Source organism: Sparus aurata, chromosome 19 (genome assembly GCF_900880675.1).
Source record: "Sparus aurata chromosome 19, fSpaAur1.1, whole genome shotgun sequence".
NCBI lineage: Eukaryota > Metazoa > Chordata > Actinopteri > Spariformes > Sparidae > Sparus > Sparus aurata.
In genome coordinates this window covers 23,193,319-23,211,577 of record NC_044205.1, presented here as the reverse complement: position 1 = coordinate 23,211,577, position 18,259 = coordinate 23,193,319, and the positions used below count along the sequence as shown (strand labels likewise).

At 43.4% G+C, this 18,259-nt stretch overlaps 1 protein-coding gene across 7 annotated transcripts in view; it reads right to left on the bottom strand.

The window, feature by feature from the left end:
* ralyl (RALY RNA binding protein like) overlaps positions 1-18,259 on the bottom strand; it is a 122,600-nt gene that overhangs the window by 34,206 nt on the left and 70,135 nt on the right. The window contains exon 1 of one of the 7 annotated variants that reach the window (XM_030397567.1): positions 1,324-1,570. The exons of the other annotated variants lie outside the window; for them this stretch is intronic. Within the exon in view, the coding sequence (XP_030253427.1) occupies positions 1,324-1,360 (37 nt within the window). The 5' untranslated portion in view covers positions 1,361-1,570. Of the gene's footprint in view, positions 1-1,323; positions 1,571-18,259 lie in introns of those variants that run through there. 7 annotated transcript variants of the gene reach the window in all.

The window sequence follows — 18,259 nt, the reverse complement described above, 5'->3', positions numbered from 1 at the left end:
ACATGTTCAACCATCTGAGCACAGATTAGTTTTTTTATTTCACACTATCCCTGCTCGTTGGAGCGCCTGGATTTCTTCGCCTGCACACTGACTCCTCCGTGCGTGACTTCCACCTTTGGTCTTTTCTTCTCACCTCACAAAGCTTTACATCCAGAAAGCCATGCGGTTCTATTTGCAGCCTGCACGGTGCAACACTATAGCTCTGCATTTTCCCCTGCTGAGGAGGAGGAAATCTGTTTTTTTTTCTAAAACAGCAGCTGCATCACACTCGCCGTGGGTATGCATGACTGTAGAATGTGGCACACAATGTGGGCACGCCTAATAATTGTGTAAAAGGTGTAAACACGTTTTCTTCGATTAAATTACATGAAACAAGATCTCAAGACAATCTAGATTGTTTCTAAAATAAAAATCTACATGTTTAGTCGCACTTGACAGATTCTTGGTTGCCCCGGTGTGCCAACAGCGTCCATGTGCACCGGCCCAGGCTTGCACCATAACAACCAATCTGCTGCCTTTTTTTCTTTATGAACCGAAAAATCACATCAAAGATGGATCCACAAACATCCTAAAATTCTTAGAATTCACTCTGGCCATGCCCCAACACCTTGACATTGGCTGTTCTTGTCTGACAAAGACAGTTTACAGCCACATTAGGCAAAGCAAAGTAGCAAATCCTCACAGTTGAGAAGCTGAGCTGCTGATATTTCTGCTTTAAAACGACTAAATCAGCACCATCACGTCCAGACTGAGTATCCCCCGCGGGGAGATAACGTGTGCGCACTGGAGCTGCGGTCATGTGACGACGGATGAACGCGAATTAAAATCCTAAAACGACTGTTTTACATTATAACCAGCTCTCCCTCTCTCCAGCCCCGATGAGTCGACACATATTATTTCGCGATGCTGCGCGCTTACTTCAGCAGTTTGAATCAACAACAGCTCTCCAAACTAACAGCTCGGTGCGAGCGCTGATCGTGCATCATCATCAGCAGCATCATCATCATCGGCAGCAGCAGGTGGCTTGACTTGCTATCAGCCAGGGGAGCATTGACATATTAAGAAAAACACATGCAGACGAGAGCTTCTTCGCGCAGCGGCGAGTCAGTGGCGCGTCTGCGTTTAACTTTGGCACCTCGCGGCTGCGCGTAAAAGCGACACGTCCACGCACAATATAGCAACTTCACCACGGCCTGCAGATCAGGGGACGCGTCGAGCAAGAAAAAAAAAAAAAAAAAAAAAAAAGGGCAACTTGTATCTGTCGACATCAGCATTTATAGATGGAAGAAAAAGAAAAAAAACAGACGCCGTGTGTAAACTTACATCGATGGTTGCGACGCTTCCCCTTGTACATGGTCATTATGTACCGGTCCAGCTTTGCGCTCGGTCAAAGATCCGCGTTCGGTTACCGACCAGACAGCGAGAGAGAGAGAGAAGGAGGGAGAGCAGCGGGGACCTGGTTCTTCCTGCGATACTTTGTGACTGGATATAAATTAGCCCTTCAGACGGAGGCGCTGCTGAAGCGAGGATCATACCATGCTCAGAGACGGGAGAGGGGAGGGGGAGTACAGTGCATCTCATCCACACACACACACACACACAAACAGCAGAACACAACCACACACACACACAGTGGAGGGGAAATTATGATTCATGGAGATTTGGAAGCCAAAAAAAATTCTTACAGCAAGGAAAAGAAATCTACATAATGTAGCAAAACAAGTCTGTCAGGGTTCGTTGTGATCACACGCAGGGCCGGAGCCAGGATTTTTTGAAATACTGAGGTCATGCCCCCCCCCCCCCATCACATACTGACGCATTGGGATTGTATGAAGGGCCGGCCACCGTACTAAAACCAAGTCAATCCAATCAGATTTATTTATAGAGCCCAAAAAAATCACAATCCCACATGCACGAAACCTCAGGAAGAGCCAAAGAGGAGGAGTTCCTCTCCCAGGACGGACAGATGTGCGATAGATGTGCGGTAGATGTCGCATGTGCAGAACAGAACGACGCACTCACAACTTACAAAGTGCACTGACAGAAGATCTGATACAAATTAAATAATATATGTGAAGTGTGTGGATCCAGGAGGACGACTGACGACTCACGACCTGCCGAGTCGGGAAAACCCGAAGCGTCAGTATTTGACAAGTTGAATATGAGATTCCAGGACCTTTAATGCATAAAAGGTCTTTAGGAAATATGTAAAATACTTTAGCAAGTTTCAGTCTGCTTTCTTGTGCTTATTCCTGTCAGGAAGTGTCAAGTCCTAGAGGCTTTTTGTCTAAGGAACCGCGGCGATGCTAACTTCCGGGTTAGCATGCAGAAACACGACTCCCCTGCCGCTCTCTTTGCTCAAAAACCCCCCAAAATTATCTGATAGATACGTTGTGCTGTTCTAAAAGATCAGAAGTTATTCCAATTCATCACGAGCTAACATCAGTCTGCACTGACTTTCATGTCAGTCCATCGGATTGTCACGTAAAGCCGAAATGTTGAATGACCTCATTGTGTCACTACAAGAAAACAAGATCACTGAAAGTCGATAGGATTCAGCCTCGGGTACGATTCATGCTTTCACCATCCTTTTTGGGGGGACAAAAATGTTCACAAGCAATCCATCCGTTAGTTGATGAGATGTTTCAGTCTGCTAGCGTGGCTAAAAATGCAAAAATGTGTCGGCACAAAGCACATTCTTTTGCGTCTCGCTGCTCTTCAAAAAGGCTTCAGATTTATTCCGACGAACGGGAATAATTCAGAGAAGATTCCCTCATGGTAGACACTTTTTTTTTTTTTTAAACTTCAGAATTTCTGCCAGTCTAACCTTTGAAAGACGACCAAACCCTGACATCAAATGCTGTCTGTGACCTTCAACGTGGCACAGTCGCTTCTCAGTTCGCGCTACAAAGCAGTGACGGCTCCTTTCTGTATTATAACAAGGAGGATGTGGCATTCGGCGGCAGACTCTTCATTATAACGCTCGCTCTGATTATTATCTTACTCCGTGCGAGCGCACTGTGACACTGGCACACGCACACACAAAAAAATCATATTCCAGGAACCTCTGGGCAAGCTTGAGAAAAAAGGTGCGTCTCATCTTACTTGCAAAGGGGACTGTGTTGCTAAGGAGACAAGGATAAGGAAGCGGCCTGGATGTTGATTTTGTGTGATTCATTCGACTATATTCAGTAGGCGATTTGAGGGGAGACAAGAGTGGGTGCCACCTCCCTTGTCAAAAATATGAGGGGGGGGCGTGGAGCGACTGCCACGAAGACGAACCGATATCCAACGATACGGAGTGAAAACAAGTTGAAATATTATGATTTATGTAGGAAAAAATAACGCGCTTACCCTTTATTTCACTCATATTCAACTTGGATTCTTCATTTTAATCGCTTCCCCTCTTGCTAACGAGTGAGAACGTTAACGTGAGTATGTTTAGTTAGAATCTAGTGAACCCCATCGACCACCATGACATCACCCATCGGTCTGGAATCGTGGTTGACGCCATCTTTGTTTTTCAAAGCCAGGAGTGACCACGTTTGGACGAGATGTAGGAACTGGGGAGGATATCCTGATTGGATCTGAACTGATCAATCAAAATGTAGCCACACCCCAATGCATACCCTGCTTTAGAATGGAATAGAATAGAATAGAATATCTTTATTGTCATTGTAACAGGTACAACGAAATTGAGTGCAGTCCTTATTCAGTGCAAAACATCTGATGAGGTAGAAGATGCGCACGTAAAAAGTACTGACAAGGAAAGCACCGAGCCGCTGCAACTACGTGCGCCGCCATCATCAACTCCCAACATCAACTGTTGTTTGTTTATCGTCTATTTTACGCTAATAATTCACAGAATGAACATCAGGCTGTATAGACTAAGACTTGAAACCAGCGATTGAGACCCCAAACTCATGACGAAACTGCTCACTGAGGTAATACATCAAGGGAGAAGTCGGGTTGTTTTCTCATAAGCTTACATGCAATTGGACTCCTTTCTGGAACCAGTGGGCTAAATTCGGTACTGTTTTGTTCAGGCTGTCCTCATTACTAAAATGACAGTAAAGGTAAACGATGAAAGTGGTTTATAAGGAGCCATATTTAAATTTTTTGTTTGGTTGCAGCCTCTAGTGGCCGCAGTAATTATTACAGCAGCAAAGGAGGAAGTCAGGACAAGTAGCAACGTGAAGTTACGAACAAACGAGAGGATCAAAGAGACACTCTGCTGCCTGAACTATTTACTGTTTGGCTTTATTTTGATAGGACATCTTAGAGTTGACAGGAAGTGGGATGAGAGAGCAACAAGGGGCCACAGGTCGAACTCGAACCCTGTTAAAATGAAAATGATGGTAGGGAGAGAGGGAAGGTACAAAAAGGTCGAATTGTAGAATTCAAATTTCACACTTATGGTTGAGGAAACAGTTGTACATAGATGTGTGTGTATGTTGATTGGAGGTGTGTAAGCGGGGGAGTTCCTACCATCGCGTCATCACAAATAAATAAACAAATTAAAAACCGGCCATATCACATTGTTGTCATGTGGGTTAAATGACACCACTGTTTTGATGAATTGTGCAGTGGGAACAAACAAACTCTGGTTGCAGCACAAGAAGCAGCAATTCAATCAATATCGCTCTCCTCTGAAACTGCTGCGGCTCTCACACCCTCCAAAAGATGACAAATGATCTTCTGTATGCTTTTACTTTGAAACTTCTCAGTGATGAAACCCCTCAAAGTGAATATTGCGAAAGGCGAATAAATCAATACAGCGGATATGATTACTGGTTCATGCACCAGGCTATAGGTCAAAGTCAGCTGGTGTGAAAATGACTGTTTAGGACTTTAAAACCTTAAGAAAAGAAAGATATTTCTTCGGATGAGGACAAAACTAAAGGTGTAAACATTTTACATCAGGGAGAAGGAGAAGGAGAAAAATGTGTGTTTGAAAGTAAAGCAGAGACATCTGCTGTCCGTGATGGATTAATGCAACAAACAGCATCGAGAGAGCAACAGGAAGCATGACGTCAGTATAAAATTAAGAAAATCTGAATCCCTCATGTTTGTTTGCAAAAAAGAAAAAATGAAAGAAGTACTTTTCACCAGGCCAGCTATGTTCTGTACTCCCAGGTGACGCCAGAGCCTTTTTTTAATAAGCATCAGACAGAATAAATCTCAAAGCAAAGCAGGCACAGACTCTGACTCTTCATATTTTCATTTAAGGAAATATGAGAAGTTTTTAATTAAATGTACCTTTTTAAAGTAAGTTTTAGTCCAGCAGCCTTGTGGTGAGCGGAAACAGCTACACTGCTTCTCTCACTGTAGTCATAATGCTTTCAGTCAGATGTGACATGTTTGAGGATGAATACAATTCATAAGTTTTTATATCAGATCTGACCTCTAACCTGTTCAGTCAGGACCACCACAGCAAGGCAGATGTTTTCAGATTCTTAATTGGCTTTGATGAAGCTTTTAGAGCAGCTGTGAAATGAGTCTGTCAGAGCTATTAAGAATCATCCAGCTCCTTGTTTTTTGATTTTCTGACCCACAACTTTAATGTTCTTTGTTCACTCTTGACATTCACATCGAATCATTTTCAGCTTATGGAGGCAGCTTGATCTGTCAGTTTGTTATTTTCCTGTCTTGGGAACCTTTTAGCCGATCGGCTTCACATGTTGCAGGTTTGTTGCTGAGCACACCAAGGGGGTGAATTTGGCACGTTCACCACCGCTCTGGGCAGCAACAGGGGCGTGGCTTCAGCACTGGCCTCGCATGTGGTCCCTCTCACACGATCTCACGGGGAAGTAGACGTAAACAAAATGGAGGTTAGCATGGTGCTGCAACATGCTGTAGCCACATGTTTGACAGGGAGAACAAGGTTATTCTGGTCTAGATGAGAGGGGAGACTCGGCCAACACGTGATTTCTCCTCCTCACCGAGAACTGGAGGTGACATTTTACATTTCTGTCGGCAGTAGCATGCCAGCTAACATTAGCCTCAAGCCCCCGTCAGCTGCCGGAATGCCTTTCTCATTGATTGTTGTGGTCCAGCTCGGATGTAATCATCCCGATTTTAAATCATATGATTGATGAGTCTGTGAGCAGTTCCGGAGGCCGAAGACTCGATCAGTAAACCCCTCACACGACCAGATAATCTGCTCCAAACAGTGTGTTTTGAAGAGGCACTGCGCCGTTTACCTACAGTGTTAACTGACGTTTAATTAAATGGACCTTTTGATAATTAAAAGGAGGCACTTTTATGATAAAGTGTCACCGTGGAATCTGTTACTGCTGGTTTACACTCTCAGCTCAGCTCCACATATCACAGTATCTATATCCTCCATGTTTATGTGGGAGCAAAGGTAAATATAGACATCCACCCAAAGGACCACAGCGCTGTCATATTTCCACAGTGACACATCCGTCACCGCTCGTAATATATTGCAGCCTCTCTGAAGCGGCCGCTGTTATTTCCCTCGCTGCTCTGCACCACGGGGGCTAGTTAAATCCAGCTAAACTGATTCCATATCACGAGCCAGGTGGGTGAATTTTCCCCGGGTACGGACTGGCATCAACTCGGATTTCCTCGAGAAGAATCCGCCCTGTTTCTAGGAACCTCGTAAAGTCCCTCAAAGCGCCGAGCACGTCATTACCCTTCTTAAGATGCCGAGAGCCTCCTGGAAGATCTAAATGCATCAACCTAATCTAAAGTGCTCTGCGTTCTCTTCTGGCATTTTGAAACACGCTCCCCGCCAACAAATGACCCTCATTTATAGCCGAGACGGAGGGACGCTGCAGATGCCCACGGGGGGGGAAGATTTTCTACATGATGGATATAAATCTGCTCAAGCCATCACATCTCATTGGCCTATGACTTAGAGCCTCTCTTAGCTCATTAGACAGGCGCTGCTTTTGGCACTGAGTGATTGCGAATGTATCGAGAGTGTCAACTGCTGCGACTGCTTCGCAGCCCGTGACTGCAAATCGCCTCCCTTTTCCTATCACTATGCTTACTTGCTCATTTGTTTGGATTCGGTCGAAACACTAAGAGCGGAGAGGAGGTAAAGGAAGAGGAAGTGTGCATCCACAGGGAAAACTCATCTGATATCTGATATCTTGTACCACTGCCACATTGTGCGACATTGTATTCTCACTTTACTCCTCCAAGTTTGTGCGTGCAGACAACCCTCAATTACTCAAAGGGGCACTGTGCTCAAAGGGAACCTCATACCGGAGTATATCGAGGAACAACAATCCCCGGGGTGAAAGCAAAACACGACTTTATTAAGGAGAAAGCAGGCATCCGAATCCAACACACATGTTGCTTTGAATTTGCAGAGTGTCTCCTCTGAAAGGAAAGACTGCGGGAAAGCTCTCGACGGGTATTTCACCGAGAGCTGATTGCAACCCGAGCCTGGGAAGGAGAATTGCACACTCTGGTGGAGAACAAGCAGCACGACAGCGACGGGATGACTGCTTCCAACTGAGAGATTTAAAGAAAACAACATCCACACTAAAGATATCATTAATCTGTTGCTTCTGCGTTGCCGGCAGAGACGGACTGCGGTGCTGGTAACACACAGCGGTCTCCTGCAGCTGCTGCACAGACAGTGGAAACAGATACGATGAAGAGCAGCCTGGGTGATTTTATATGCATGGATGCACTTCCCCTGGCTGATTAAGCGCTACGTTTAAATGAACCTCCCTCTGATACCGAGTCTGTCAGTAATCAGTGTCAGTGGACCGACTTCAGAAACGTGTCACCTGGTGTTTTGCTCTAATTCGTAGTTTAAGAAGATCATTTCCCGTGTTTGTACATGATGACTTTATTATCGGAAATCAACCGGATACCGAACGGAGCAACGTAAGTTCTGACGCAGGGCCATGGAGGCAGTGAGTCTAGAGAAAGTAGCCTTTAGTTTGGAAAATAATGATGCAGGTTATGTTGAAATTTGGGCTCCAATGGAAAATTATTTGATGTCGTTGTGATGTACATCTTTTTGTTCTCTTAGTATTTCTTTTGAATTTGTTTATGAAGTTCGTAGTTATAGTGTCTGAGTCCATCTTAGAGGTGGGCGGGGCGGGTTTTTTTTTTTTTTTTTTATTGGAAGGATCTGGAAGTGTGCTATTTGTTTGTCTGCTTGTGTCTTGTTATTATTATTATTATTATTTATTTATTTATTTTAGTTTTGTTTTTTTTAGTTTTTTTTCCTTTCTCTTTTTATTTATTTTTATTCATTATTATTTTACTTTTTTTTTTCCTTTATAGAATTATTATTAGTTGGAATATGTTTGTAAAAAAAAAAAAAAAAAAAAAAAAAAAAAAAAGTTCTGATGCAGGCAGCGTTTTTCTCCCCTTTGTCACCATTTGCAGACTCTTTGGAATCTAAACCACCGGTCAGATGGTTGTAGAGGAAATGCACAACATATTTTAGATCTGTGGCGACAAAATGTTTGATATGTGGCCAAAATTTAGTACAAATATTTTCAAGGTTTTTGTGCGTTCTTGTTGTGTGTTCTGTGGTCTGAATGAAGAGAAACATTAGTAGCACCTACACAAAAACGTGTTTAGAAATTAAATCTAAATGTGCTGGGTGCATCAGAGGGACGACGTTTGGCGCACTGCTGTAGAACAAGTGTAAAAAGTAAGTCTGAAGCCCTGAAAATAATTAAGAATGAACTCAAATACAACCGTAAGATCTTGCTTTTACATAAATTAAGATCAGAATACTTCCTCCACCGCTGCTGGAGCCTCTCCCAGCATGCACTGGACCGCACTGACGTGACATGACAGCTGCCGTTCTGCTCCAGACCTCTAAAGTCTCGAGAACGGTATGATATCATTTCTGTTCAACGCTGGGTTAGGCTTTAATCATAAATTGCCTGGCTGTCTTCACTGGAGTGCATGAATCGTGATCATTCATCAGTTTATTTTTCTGTCCTAGTTCGGACCATATGGGGGGAAATAGCAGCATGCCTTGTGCCAAAGGCAGAGAACCACCTGGCTGCAATTATATCACGGAGAGAAAGATGCAGACAGAAAACCAACGAACAAAAACACAAAAAGAAGAAAAAAATGTAGGGATGTTGGACTCTCTGGTCAAGACATGTGTTCGACCTTTGGGAGAAAACTGGACGTTTTGTGAGAGATCGAGTACAAACTTGACTCCAAGAAAGAAAGAGACGCTGTGTAAAATTAGACAACAACAGAAGGCAATCGTCTGTAAACAAAATCTGGTTTTACGAAGTGCTCCTGTTACGTCCTTCACGTGTTTCACAAGGTGCCTCGCCTCGCCCCGTCCTTGGCTTTGGAACGACAGCGCCTGTCGAGGACGCCCCCTTTCAAGTTACTGTTCAATTTCGACAGCCTCCCCAGACTTTCGTTGCCCCTTTCCCGACACGTTTGAAATGTGTCGCTGCCATCGAATGCAGAACAAGCGCGTATTTACAAAAATCAATCAGGTTGATGAGGTAAAACATTAAATATATCGTCTTTGTGAGGCTGTATTTATGTTTTAGTCCTATTTGACTGATACGTATCTCAAAAATACAGCGTGATTTGTTACCGGATGTGATAACAGTTCGATTTTAATGACACTGAATTCTTAATGGCAGCTGGATCAAACCTGTTCCTCTTTACGCAGGAACCAAAACGTGACCTTGTCTCTGAAACCGACCAATCCTAAAGTGAACACACTCATTGTTATTTCACTGAATTAAAAGGATTATATTTTTTAAAAAGGCTGAGCAGAAACAACATCTCCTTTAATGTACCTTCACTTAATCATCCATCTTTAAACATGAGTCACATCCATCCAGCCCACATCCTCTTCAGTGAGACCTCATTTAGCTTTTATTTAGCCTCTAATCTGCATCATCCCTCCCTCCTGCTTGCTTCCTCTCCCCTTACGTTCCCTCCTCCCTCCTTCTCCTTCTCCCTCTCCCTCGCTCGCTCTCTCCATCTGTCAGGGTCAGCAGAGTGCAAAGAATCGCATTAAGAAGTATTCAAATGTTGAACTAGTCGCGATTGCTATTCATACAGGCATTACGGGGCTGCCAAATTTAATTCAGCCCAGACGCTATCGGTGCCACGGCGGTTCACCCAGCAGGCGGAGATAATGCCAACCACACAGGGCGGAGGAGGGGGGGATAGAACAACCCTGTACACAGACAAGAATATCTCCTGGATGTAATGGGGCCACACAAACGAAGCAAGGCAAAGAGGAAGCAACGGATTTGACTTCGGTTTTGATTCTACCTGCTGCACCTGAGATTAAAAAGGCTGTGATTTCCAACAGGAAATCTTCAAATCATATCTGACTTTTTTTTGTTTAAATTTCCCTCCTGCTTGAACACACAGCACGCATGAGAAGAGTCAAATCCCAACGTGGAAACTGACTCAAACACCACAGACTTATGCTGACCTATAATTTTGAAGGATACAAACGAAGATTTCAGTCTTTGGTTCAATTCAATGCAAAAATCATCTATTTAATTTCATATTAAATATTGTTTAGGGTGGAAATAAAGGACTAACTAATTCCCTTTATACTGAATGTGATGCTTTTTGTACTATAAACAAGTTGTTGTTATGCTCCTCTCCTGTGCTTTTTCTACTGTTTGTGTCATGCTTTTGGTTGTCAGTTTGTTTGTTTCCTGTTTTATTTTGGTAAATGTTTCGTCTGGTACCAAATCTTACTTTCCACTTCCTGTCTTTGTGTTCTTCTTCACCTTTCCTGATTGCTGATTAGTTTCGGCAGCCTCTCATTAGCCGGACCTCCCTTGTGTGTTTCAGTCTTTCCCTCTCTTTGTCAGTTCATCTGTTTTGTTTTTTGTGTTTTTGGATTCCTGCCTGTGTTCCCCTCCAGCTTCTGGTTTGTACTTCTTTTGGGTTTTTGTATTTGTCTTTGGTTCTTTTTGCGTTTCGCCCCAGTCTGTTTTTGTCAGTTTTGTCGCTTGCTTTTTGGACTTTTGGGGATTTTATGGCTCACAGCTTACTTTATTAAAGCTCACTTTGTGTCCTGTTAGCTGCCTCCCTCACTGTGTCTCGCCTCTGGGGTCACTTTGTTCAATGGTTTGTGTGTATATTCCCCCACACACTTAAGTGTAAATGTTATAAAGCTCTATGGTGTAAAAACAGAATGACTTCTGAAATCCTCTCAGTGGAAAGAGAATCATTTGACTGATACTTCATAGGCATCATCTGTGGGTTTATGTATAAAACAGAGAAAAGTCTGAGAACATGAGCATCATTGTCAGAAACACAGTGCATGTTTCTATCAGTAATAAATGTATCTGTTGGAGCTATTTGTCTGTTGTAAGTTTCCTCGTTTTATTTTGCTAATAACCAGTTTTCTGTTTGATTATTCTATACGTTTGTTGTATTAAGATCAGAGTTTGACAGCATTTTCTTTCACAAGTTATTTGTTCAGTCTATTTATTTCCTTCTTAAGCATGTTCAGTTTTGTCTAGTTAGTATTTTGTTTTGTAACCCTGTGGGCGCCTGAGGTCATATAGGCAGCAGGATAGGTGTAGGACCAGGATGCACCTGGGTTGGCCTATGTTTTCTTTTTATACCAGAGCAAGAGAGACAGGCAGGTTTCCTTAGTTTTTTGTTTGCGTGCCTGTTTTGGAAAATAAATCACGAACACCAGAGGAACATTGAATGGATGTTGAACTTCTTTTGGTGCAGCAGTGGCTCTTTAATTTTTCATCATGAAGTTTCATTAAAAGTTTGATTTAGATTAATTAGGCGATTGGCCACTACGGTATCAAAAGCACACTTTTTCCACTAAAACATTAGATTTTTCCCATCAAGTACATGTTTGCAAATAAAAGCACTAACAGGAAGCATTTTAATAAAGACATTTTTCTGTGTCACGGGCACCACCTCAGACTCAAGGCGCATCCTGCAGCAGCGATTACACACAAAAGGTCACAAACGTTGCTAAGATACAGCAAAATCAAACATGCGTTCCCTCACATCACCGTCACACCTACTGTAGAGCTACATTCTGTGGAGGGAAACGATCCCTATGACATACAAGCTAAGTCCCCTTGTCTCCTGAGGGGGTCACTGTTGTACAAACTCCTTCCACAGTTTCCAACGTGCCTCGACGCCTGCAGAGCTCTCCAGTAGAGAATCAAATAAGCTATCATACTTCTGTTCATTAGTACACAAACGAGTGCAAAGTAGAAATGACGCTGCAGAGAAGCACTTGTTCTGGGAGTGGTTAAACTTCTGTGTTTTTGTCAGGGGACCAGAGAAATGATTTATGGTTTAGTCCTCACTGGTTAGTGCTGACCACGAGGAGCTTTAATAATGTAAATGTACAGATTTAAAATGGCTGCATCCTAACCTGAAAGTGAGACTGTGTGACTGTGACCACAAGTGACAGTTATGAATATCACAAATGTTGAAATCTCGTGTGAAAGTGGAAACAGAACGTGAAGTGAGGAAAGTGACTCAATAATGTCACGTACGCAGAAACATCCAACGTTAAGTGAGCAAACATACAGAATACGATTGTCGTTTCCAACACAAGTGTATTTAAATGGTAAAAAGGTGAGTTGGGTAAGAAATTATATCAACCATCACTCATAAAAGATCATTTTTTTAGTTAATAGATCATAAATCATTTATCATTTATTAAGTGATTATATTGAAGTTTTAACTTATCTTTATAGTATTTTATACATGGTTGATAAATATGGTGCAGTTCATGTATAAACATCATTTGAATGGCCATTATAAAGTTATTAATTTTTTTTAAAACCTTTACAATTGCTTGATAAATGGTTTATAAAACATTTCATTGTTTGTTTACAGTCAAATACCTATTAAGTGAAGAGTAATTAACTACAATTCATCATTATTGTAAAGTAACTTATGACTGCAACATTTACTGTAATGATGTAATAATGAAGTACACATAATAATGGTACCAGTGTTATTCTTTGTCTTGCATTGAAACCTCTGTAACTTAATCAGACCTATTGAGCTGGCGGCCCCGTGGGAACGACTGCGGCTCTTTACCAACCTCATTCTGGCCCTTTGATCATTTTGTTTGGGGGCTAATTATCCGAGCACAGAAAGTCTCTTATTTCATTAAAAAGTTTGAGCTCAGGAGGATAAAGCGGGGGGGGGGGAATTAAGGCGAGTCAAAGAGTCAACCTGCTGCTGAGATTAAAAAGATGCGTGTGCACTTTTGTACAGTACATAACAATTATCTCTCAGTCGTGGAAACTAATACAAAGAGGAAAAAATCGATTATTTGAACACATTTACTTTGAGCACTTCACTTTCCAGCTTTTCCAGCTTTTGCAAATGAGAGAACAAACAAGAGTAAATACATTATAATGTACATTTTAACTAATGATGTATAATTTAATCGTTTTATTCTAATCCAGACTCGCCCTCAGTTTCATGGGAGGCCATTCATGAGCACATTAACAAACTGAAACCAATTAAAAAAAGATTTGGTTCACAAAAAAAAAGTTAATTTTAGAAAAGAAAAAAAAAACCATGACGGTGGAAATAATTGTGCTGAACGTACTGGACGCTGTGCTGGTTCTGACAGCTGCAAAAGTGGTAATAACTGCTGCTGCCCACAGTGTGGCGCTCAACGACCACAGAGAGAAAGCGCACACACTCCTGACTCCATGATCTCCTCTTCCTCCATGTTTGAGCAGAAGAGACTGACACTGTCTTGACCCATCGTTTCAAACCGAAATTAACACCTGAATGAATCCCCCCCACCTCCCCCACCTCCCCCACGTTTGTTATAACAAGCGCTCGTCTCGGCCGAGGCTCAAATCTCATCTGACAGGACGGGCTCCTGCAACTCAAAGCGATGACGGCGGCCCATCTTCCCCTGTTAGATGAGGTGCATAAATACAGACACAGCTCATTAATAATTCTGTCACACAGGTAGGCTACGGAGAAAACCGGTGACACACTTTGGAGCTCGAGCGCCTGAAGTCCCAGAACTCATCAGCTGCAGAGGCCCACTTAAGGTATTTTTTTCGCACGGTATGCCTTGAAAACTAAGACGCCTAAGACCTTGGTGCTGATTTTTTTTTAATCGTGTTTTCTCTCCATCTTCTTTTGAGAGCATTCTGTGTGAAACCGACAACAAATGATTCCTCTTTCGCAGCTTGTTTACCCTTCCTGCTCGTCCGCCAAGGCTACAGGCTAATAAGGACGCGTGAACGAGGAGCTGCCAAGGTCAGGAATGCGCTTCAAACCAGCTGCTATCTTACTGAGGACGACCCCTCCCCGCGCGCGAAAAGCTCGCCGGTTTGTCAATTTTTCCTCGGAGACGGCGGGCAGACAGCTGCGCGTCGCGCCCCCTCAACAGCTGCCAGAGACGTTCGGTCATCCTGTCAGCGGGTACAGTGTGCGCCTTTTTTTATCGAGCGCCTCGCGAAACGTGAACTCCGGGCAGTTCGGCGTTTCGGATCAAGTCTTCGCGTAATATGTAAAATATCCTGGACACAAAAAGGGGTCAACTCAGGTAGAAGTCGTCATCCCTCACCGATTCCCCCCTAATTAAATCCACACCAGTCACAAAGGAGGTGGCACAGATAAAGAGAGAAGAAAGCTGAGTTTGAGGAAAAAAAAAGAGTTTTTTAAGCCTTGAGATAAGTCAGATTGTGTTGAAGTAAAAAAACTAAAAGGGGTGCGAAATATCACCAGATGTTCGGTTTAATCGCCGCATATTTAATTAGACGTATGTTTGCGTGCGGATCTCTTGACGGGAACAAATCTGTAGCGCCTCCTCTCTCCCCAAAATAGCACACATGGTTTAAGTTCTGAGAAGGCCAAGTGGGCAGTTTTGCCATGCACCAGTGCTCTAAACAGCGCTCTGAGTACCTTGGGACGGTTATGGCCTGACTGTAAACTGCGTCTCGATGGCGTCAGAGAGGTTACCCCGTGGCGGCGGCTAATGCTAAAGTGTTGACTGCGATAAAGTTGAGGTGGTTAACCGCCATCGTGCCCGGCGCGACCTTTACCGGACAGCAGAGGCCCCACGAGGCCGGGTCCCGTCCCCCCCCCCGCCTCCCGCCCAGCTGTGAGTCACCATTCCACACCAACAACTGGACGCAGTGATTCACGAGCGCTCAGCTTTGCGAGCGTAATTGGCGAGGAGGCCTCGTGAGAAACGAGGACGGAGGGGAGAGGAACGAAGGAAGGGTGAGAGGCAAAGTGGCGTGAGAGAGCGTGCAGGGGGGGGGGGGAGGGGGGGAGAATAAATGTGGAGTCAAATAAGGAAATGTGGGAGGAAAAAGTAAACACATGAGAGAGCAAGAGATCGCTCCGGGCGAGGTTAAAGGCTGGTTTTTAATGTTATTCTGTTTATACTGTCCATCTTCATTCATTTGGGGGGAGACAGAGAGAGAGAGAGAGAGAGCTCCCCAGCGAGTCTGTCACAGTGATTCTTAATTTGCACACTAAGCGGGGGAGGAGGGGGAGGCAGAGGGGGTTACGCTGAAGAGCCCTGCGAGCGAGGGTCCGCAGAAAACCCTCCGGGGTCGCAGTAATTATCGCCGCATGTGTAATCACGAGTCACAAGCCATTACTCACACAATGCGTCACCTTTTAACGCCCCGGCTTTGTCTTCTCTTTTTCTTTTTTGTCTTTTCGTCGCTCAGCCCGAGGTGCATATCGACAATTACGGCGCGAATTAAGAGGCAGACACGACTGACTGGATCAATTATTATGGAGTGTTAAAGGGCAGATTTTCCATCCCAGGGGTCGGTGTCAGGTCTGTTATGAGTGTCGGTCCGTCTGGTTGATACTCCGTTAAAGGTCGCTCCGCAGTGGCCTCCGTCGCGAGCGAGACCGGAACACCTGGAAACTGTGATCCGCATGTGGGGGAAGAAAGCCAATCGCACGTGAGCACGTGTAGTTGCCGTGTATGTTTCTTACGTGGGAATGTTTCATTCCTCTGTGGAAAAAAAGGAAGTGATTGAAGAGAGAAAACCCGCTACACGTGTGAAAATGTGCCGTGACGCCAATTTCACATGATCTCGTTGCAGCTGCTGTAAGTGATATTTTTAAATTATAATACATATAAAATCGCTCTTTATTCCAACAATAACCAGTAATCTATACATCTCCTCCCCTTGTTCATTCATTAAAAAACATTTTCCGGTATCCCTGCCCTCTTTATCCAATCACAACGTCGAACTCCATGAAAAAGGCGGTCCTGTCCGCTCGTGGGCGTGCAGAAAGCAGGATCCTCATGTTGGCTGCTACGACAAACAATCTGGAAATTACAGCTCACGTGGTGACGTGGAGAGGAGGGAGGGGATCGCAACAGTATCTGCAACACGGACAGGAAGTTAGCTAAAACCACGACAACAGCAATGGGCACAGCAACTTTAACATGTGAGCAGAGCCGATCATCTGTGACGAAGTTCTGTTTACGTGGAACATTATTTGATCTTCACCTGTCAAATTTTGGTCCACGTGTGAAAATCAAGTAGAGATTTATCTGTAAATAAGCACATTTCACATGATTTCATGTGCAACGTTCTGTTTTCATCAAATTCTAACATACATGCGAATAAAAGCCAATTGCATGTGAACGTGTGGAATTCAAATGAGAAAATGTGAATCTCACATGTGAACTGAAAGTCCTGTTCACGTCACAGTTGTTTTGTTTCCACGCTGAAATTTTAGTTCACATGTGAAAACAACAAATCGAGTGAGAAAATGTGGAATTTCTGTGTAAAATAAAGCAAATTTCACATGATTTAATGTGACATTTGCTTCTGACCCAACAAATTCTAGTATACATGCAAAAAAAAGGCAATTATATGTTTATGTATTTTATTTAATCATATCTGAAAAAGCCAATTAATTATGAAGTCCTGAAACCTATTTTCACACGTTTGGTAACGTGTAAATATAGACAGCTGCATGTGGAAATGTTTGAAAATATGGAATTATGAATATAAATGTGCAAACTTAGCATGATCTCATGTCTCACAAATGAGTGAGCGGAACAAAAAAAGCATCTTACCGTCTTTTATTCACTCATCGGAATTTAAATTCTCATGTGAAAATATTCAAGTCACGTGTCAAATGTGTTATTTCCACACGTGAAAAGGCAAATTTACACATTTTCCTATGAGAAACAGTTTTCTTGTCGGAGTATTATCTCTCAGCAGGCACAAGCGGAGCATCTGTGAGAACACTAATCCTACACAAAGGGCTCATTACTCTCGGTACACGTCGAGAGATAAAGTCAGAGCGGAGACGAGCGTCTTTAATTCTTCAGTTAATGTGTTTATTCCAAATATGTCTCCTAACCTTAACGGACAGCGTGCAGTCACGCATATCTAGTGCGAAGTTTTTAACTTTTTTGGCTGTGTGGATGTGAAATTTCATCCCCACCCCGTCTGCGTCAGCGTGCCCCAGATGTGAACCCCGGCTCTCAGCAGTAAACACGCCGCTGTGATTATGCGCGGGGAACAATTATCCAACTCTGTTCTTCTTCAGTGGTCCGGAGCCACTTCCCCTCGCTGCCTCTCCCGCGCTTTCTCTGTAGATGGATGTAATATTAATGAACACATCTTAGCCAGGGTTCTTGTTAGGCTTCGAGCTAATGCTGTTAGTCTGAAGCCACACTGTTCATCTGGGGCCTCCATCGGATCATTTACAGACTGCTGCAGAGGAAGGGACAGAAGCTTCAGGGCTCCTCGGCCAGTTAAAGAATAACAAATGTGGCCTGGGACTCTGAGATGGCTGGTTGGTCGGACGGAAGATACGAAGAGGGGAATGAAGACGGATGTGTCCTCTTCTTACTGATGGCAGCGCTGATGTTTCTTCTGTGTTTCATCCACTGGCTTTAATTTCTCACAGCCAGTATGTGTAAAAATAATATGAACTGCACTTCTGACCTTATTAAAACCTAATTTGTAGACAAGTAGTGAACTTATAACGGATATGATGTGATATGATACGTTTGTCTGTTAAAAGGTCGTTCACCTGCAAAGACATGTTCAAGTCCTGTTTAGTGACGTTACAGCGGTTAATTAGACCCCTGAGAGGTTGAATTTCATGTCAGAGCTCTTCAAATGATCCAAGTCATATATATAAAAAGTTCAAATAGACTCACTGTATCTGGTGACGAGGAGGGGATGTATTCAAGGGTCACCCCAGAATCAAAAATATATATTTCTCCTGTCACCTGTCGTGCAGTTGATCCATCTGATATCGCAGTGTCTGTGTTGTTCCTACATCA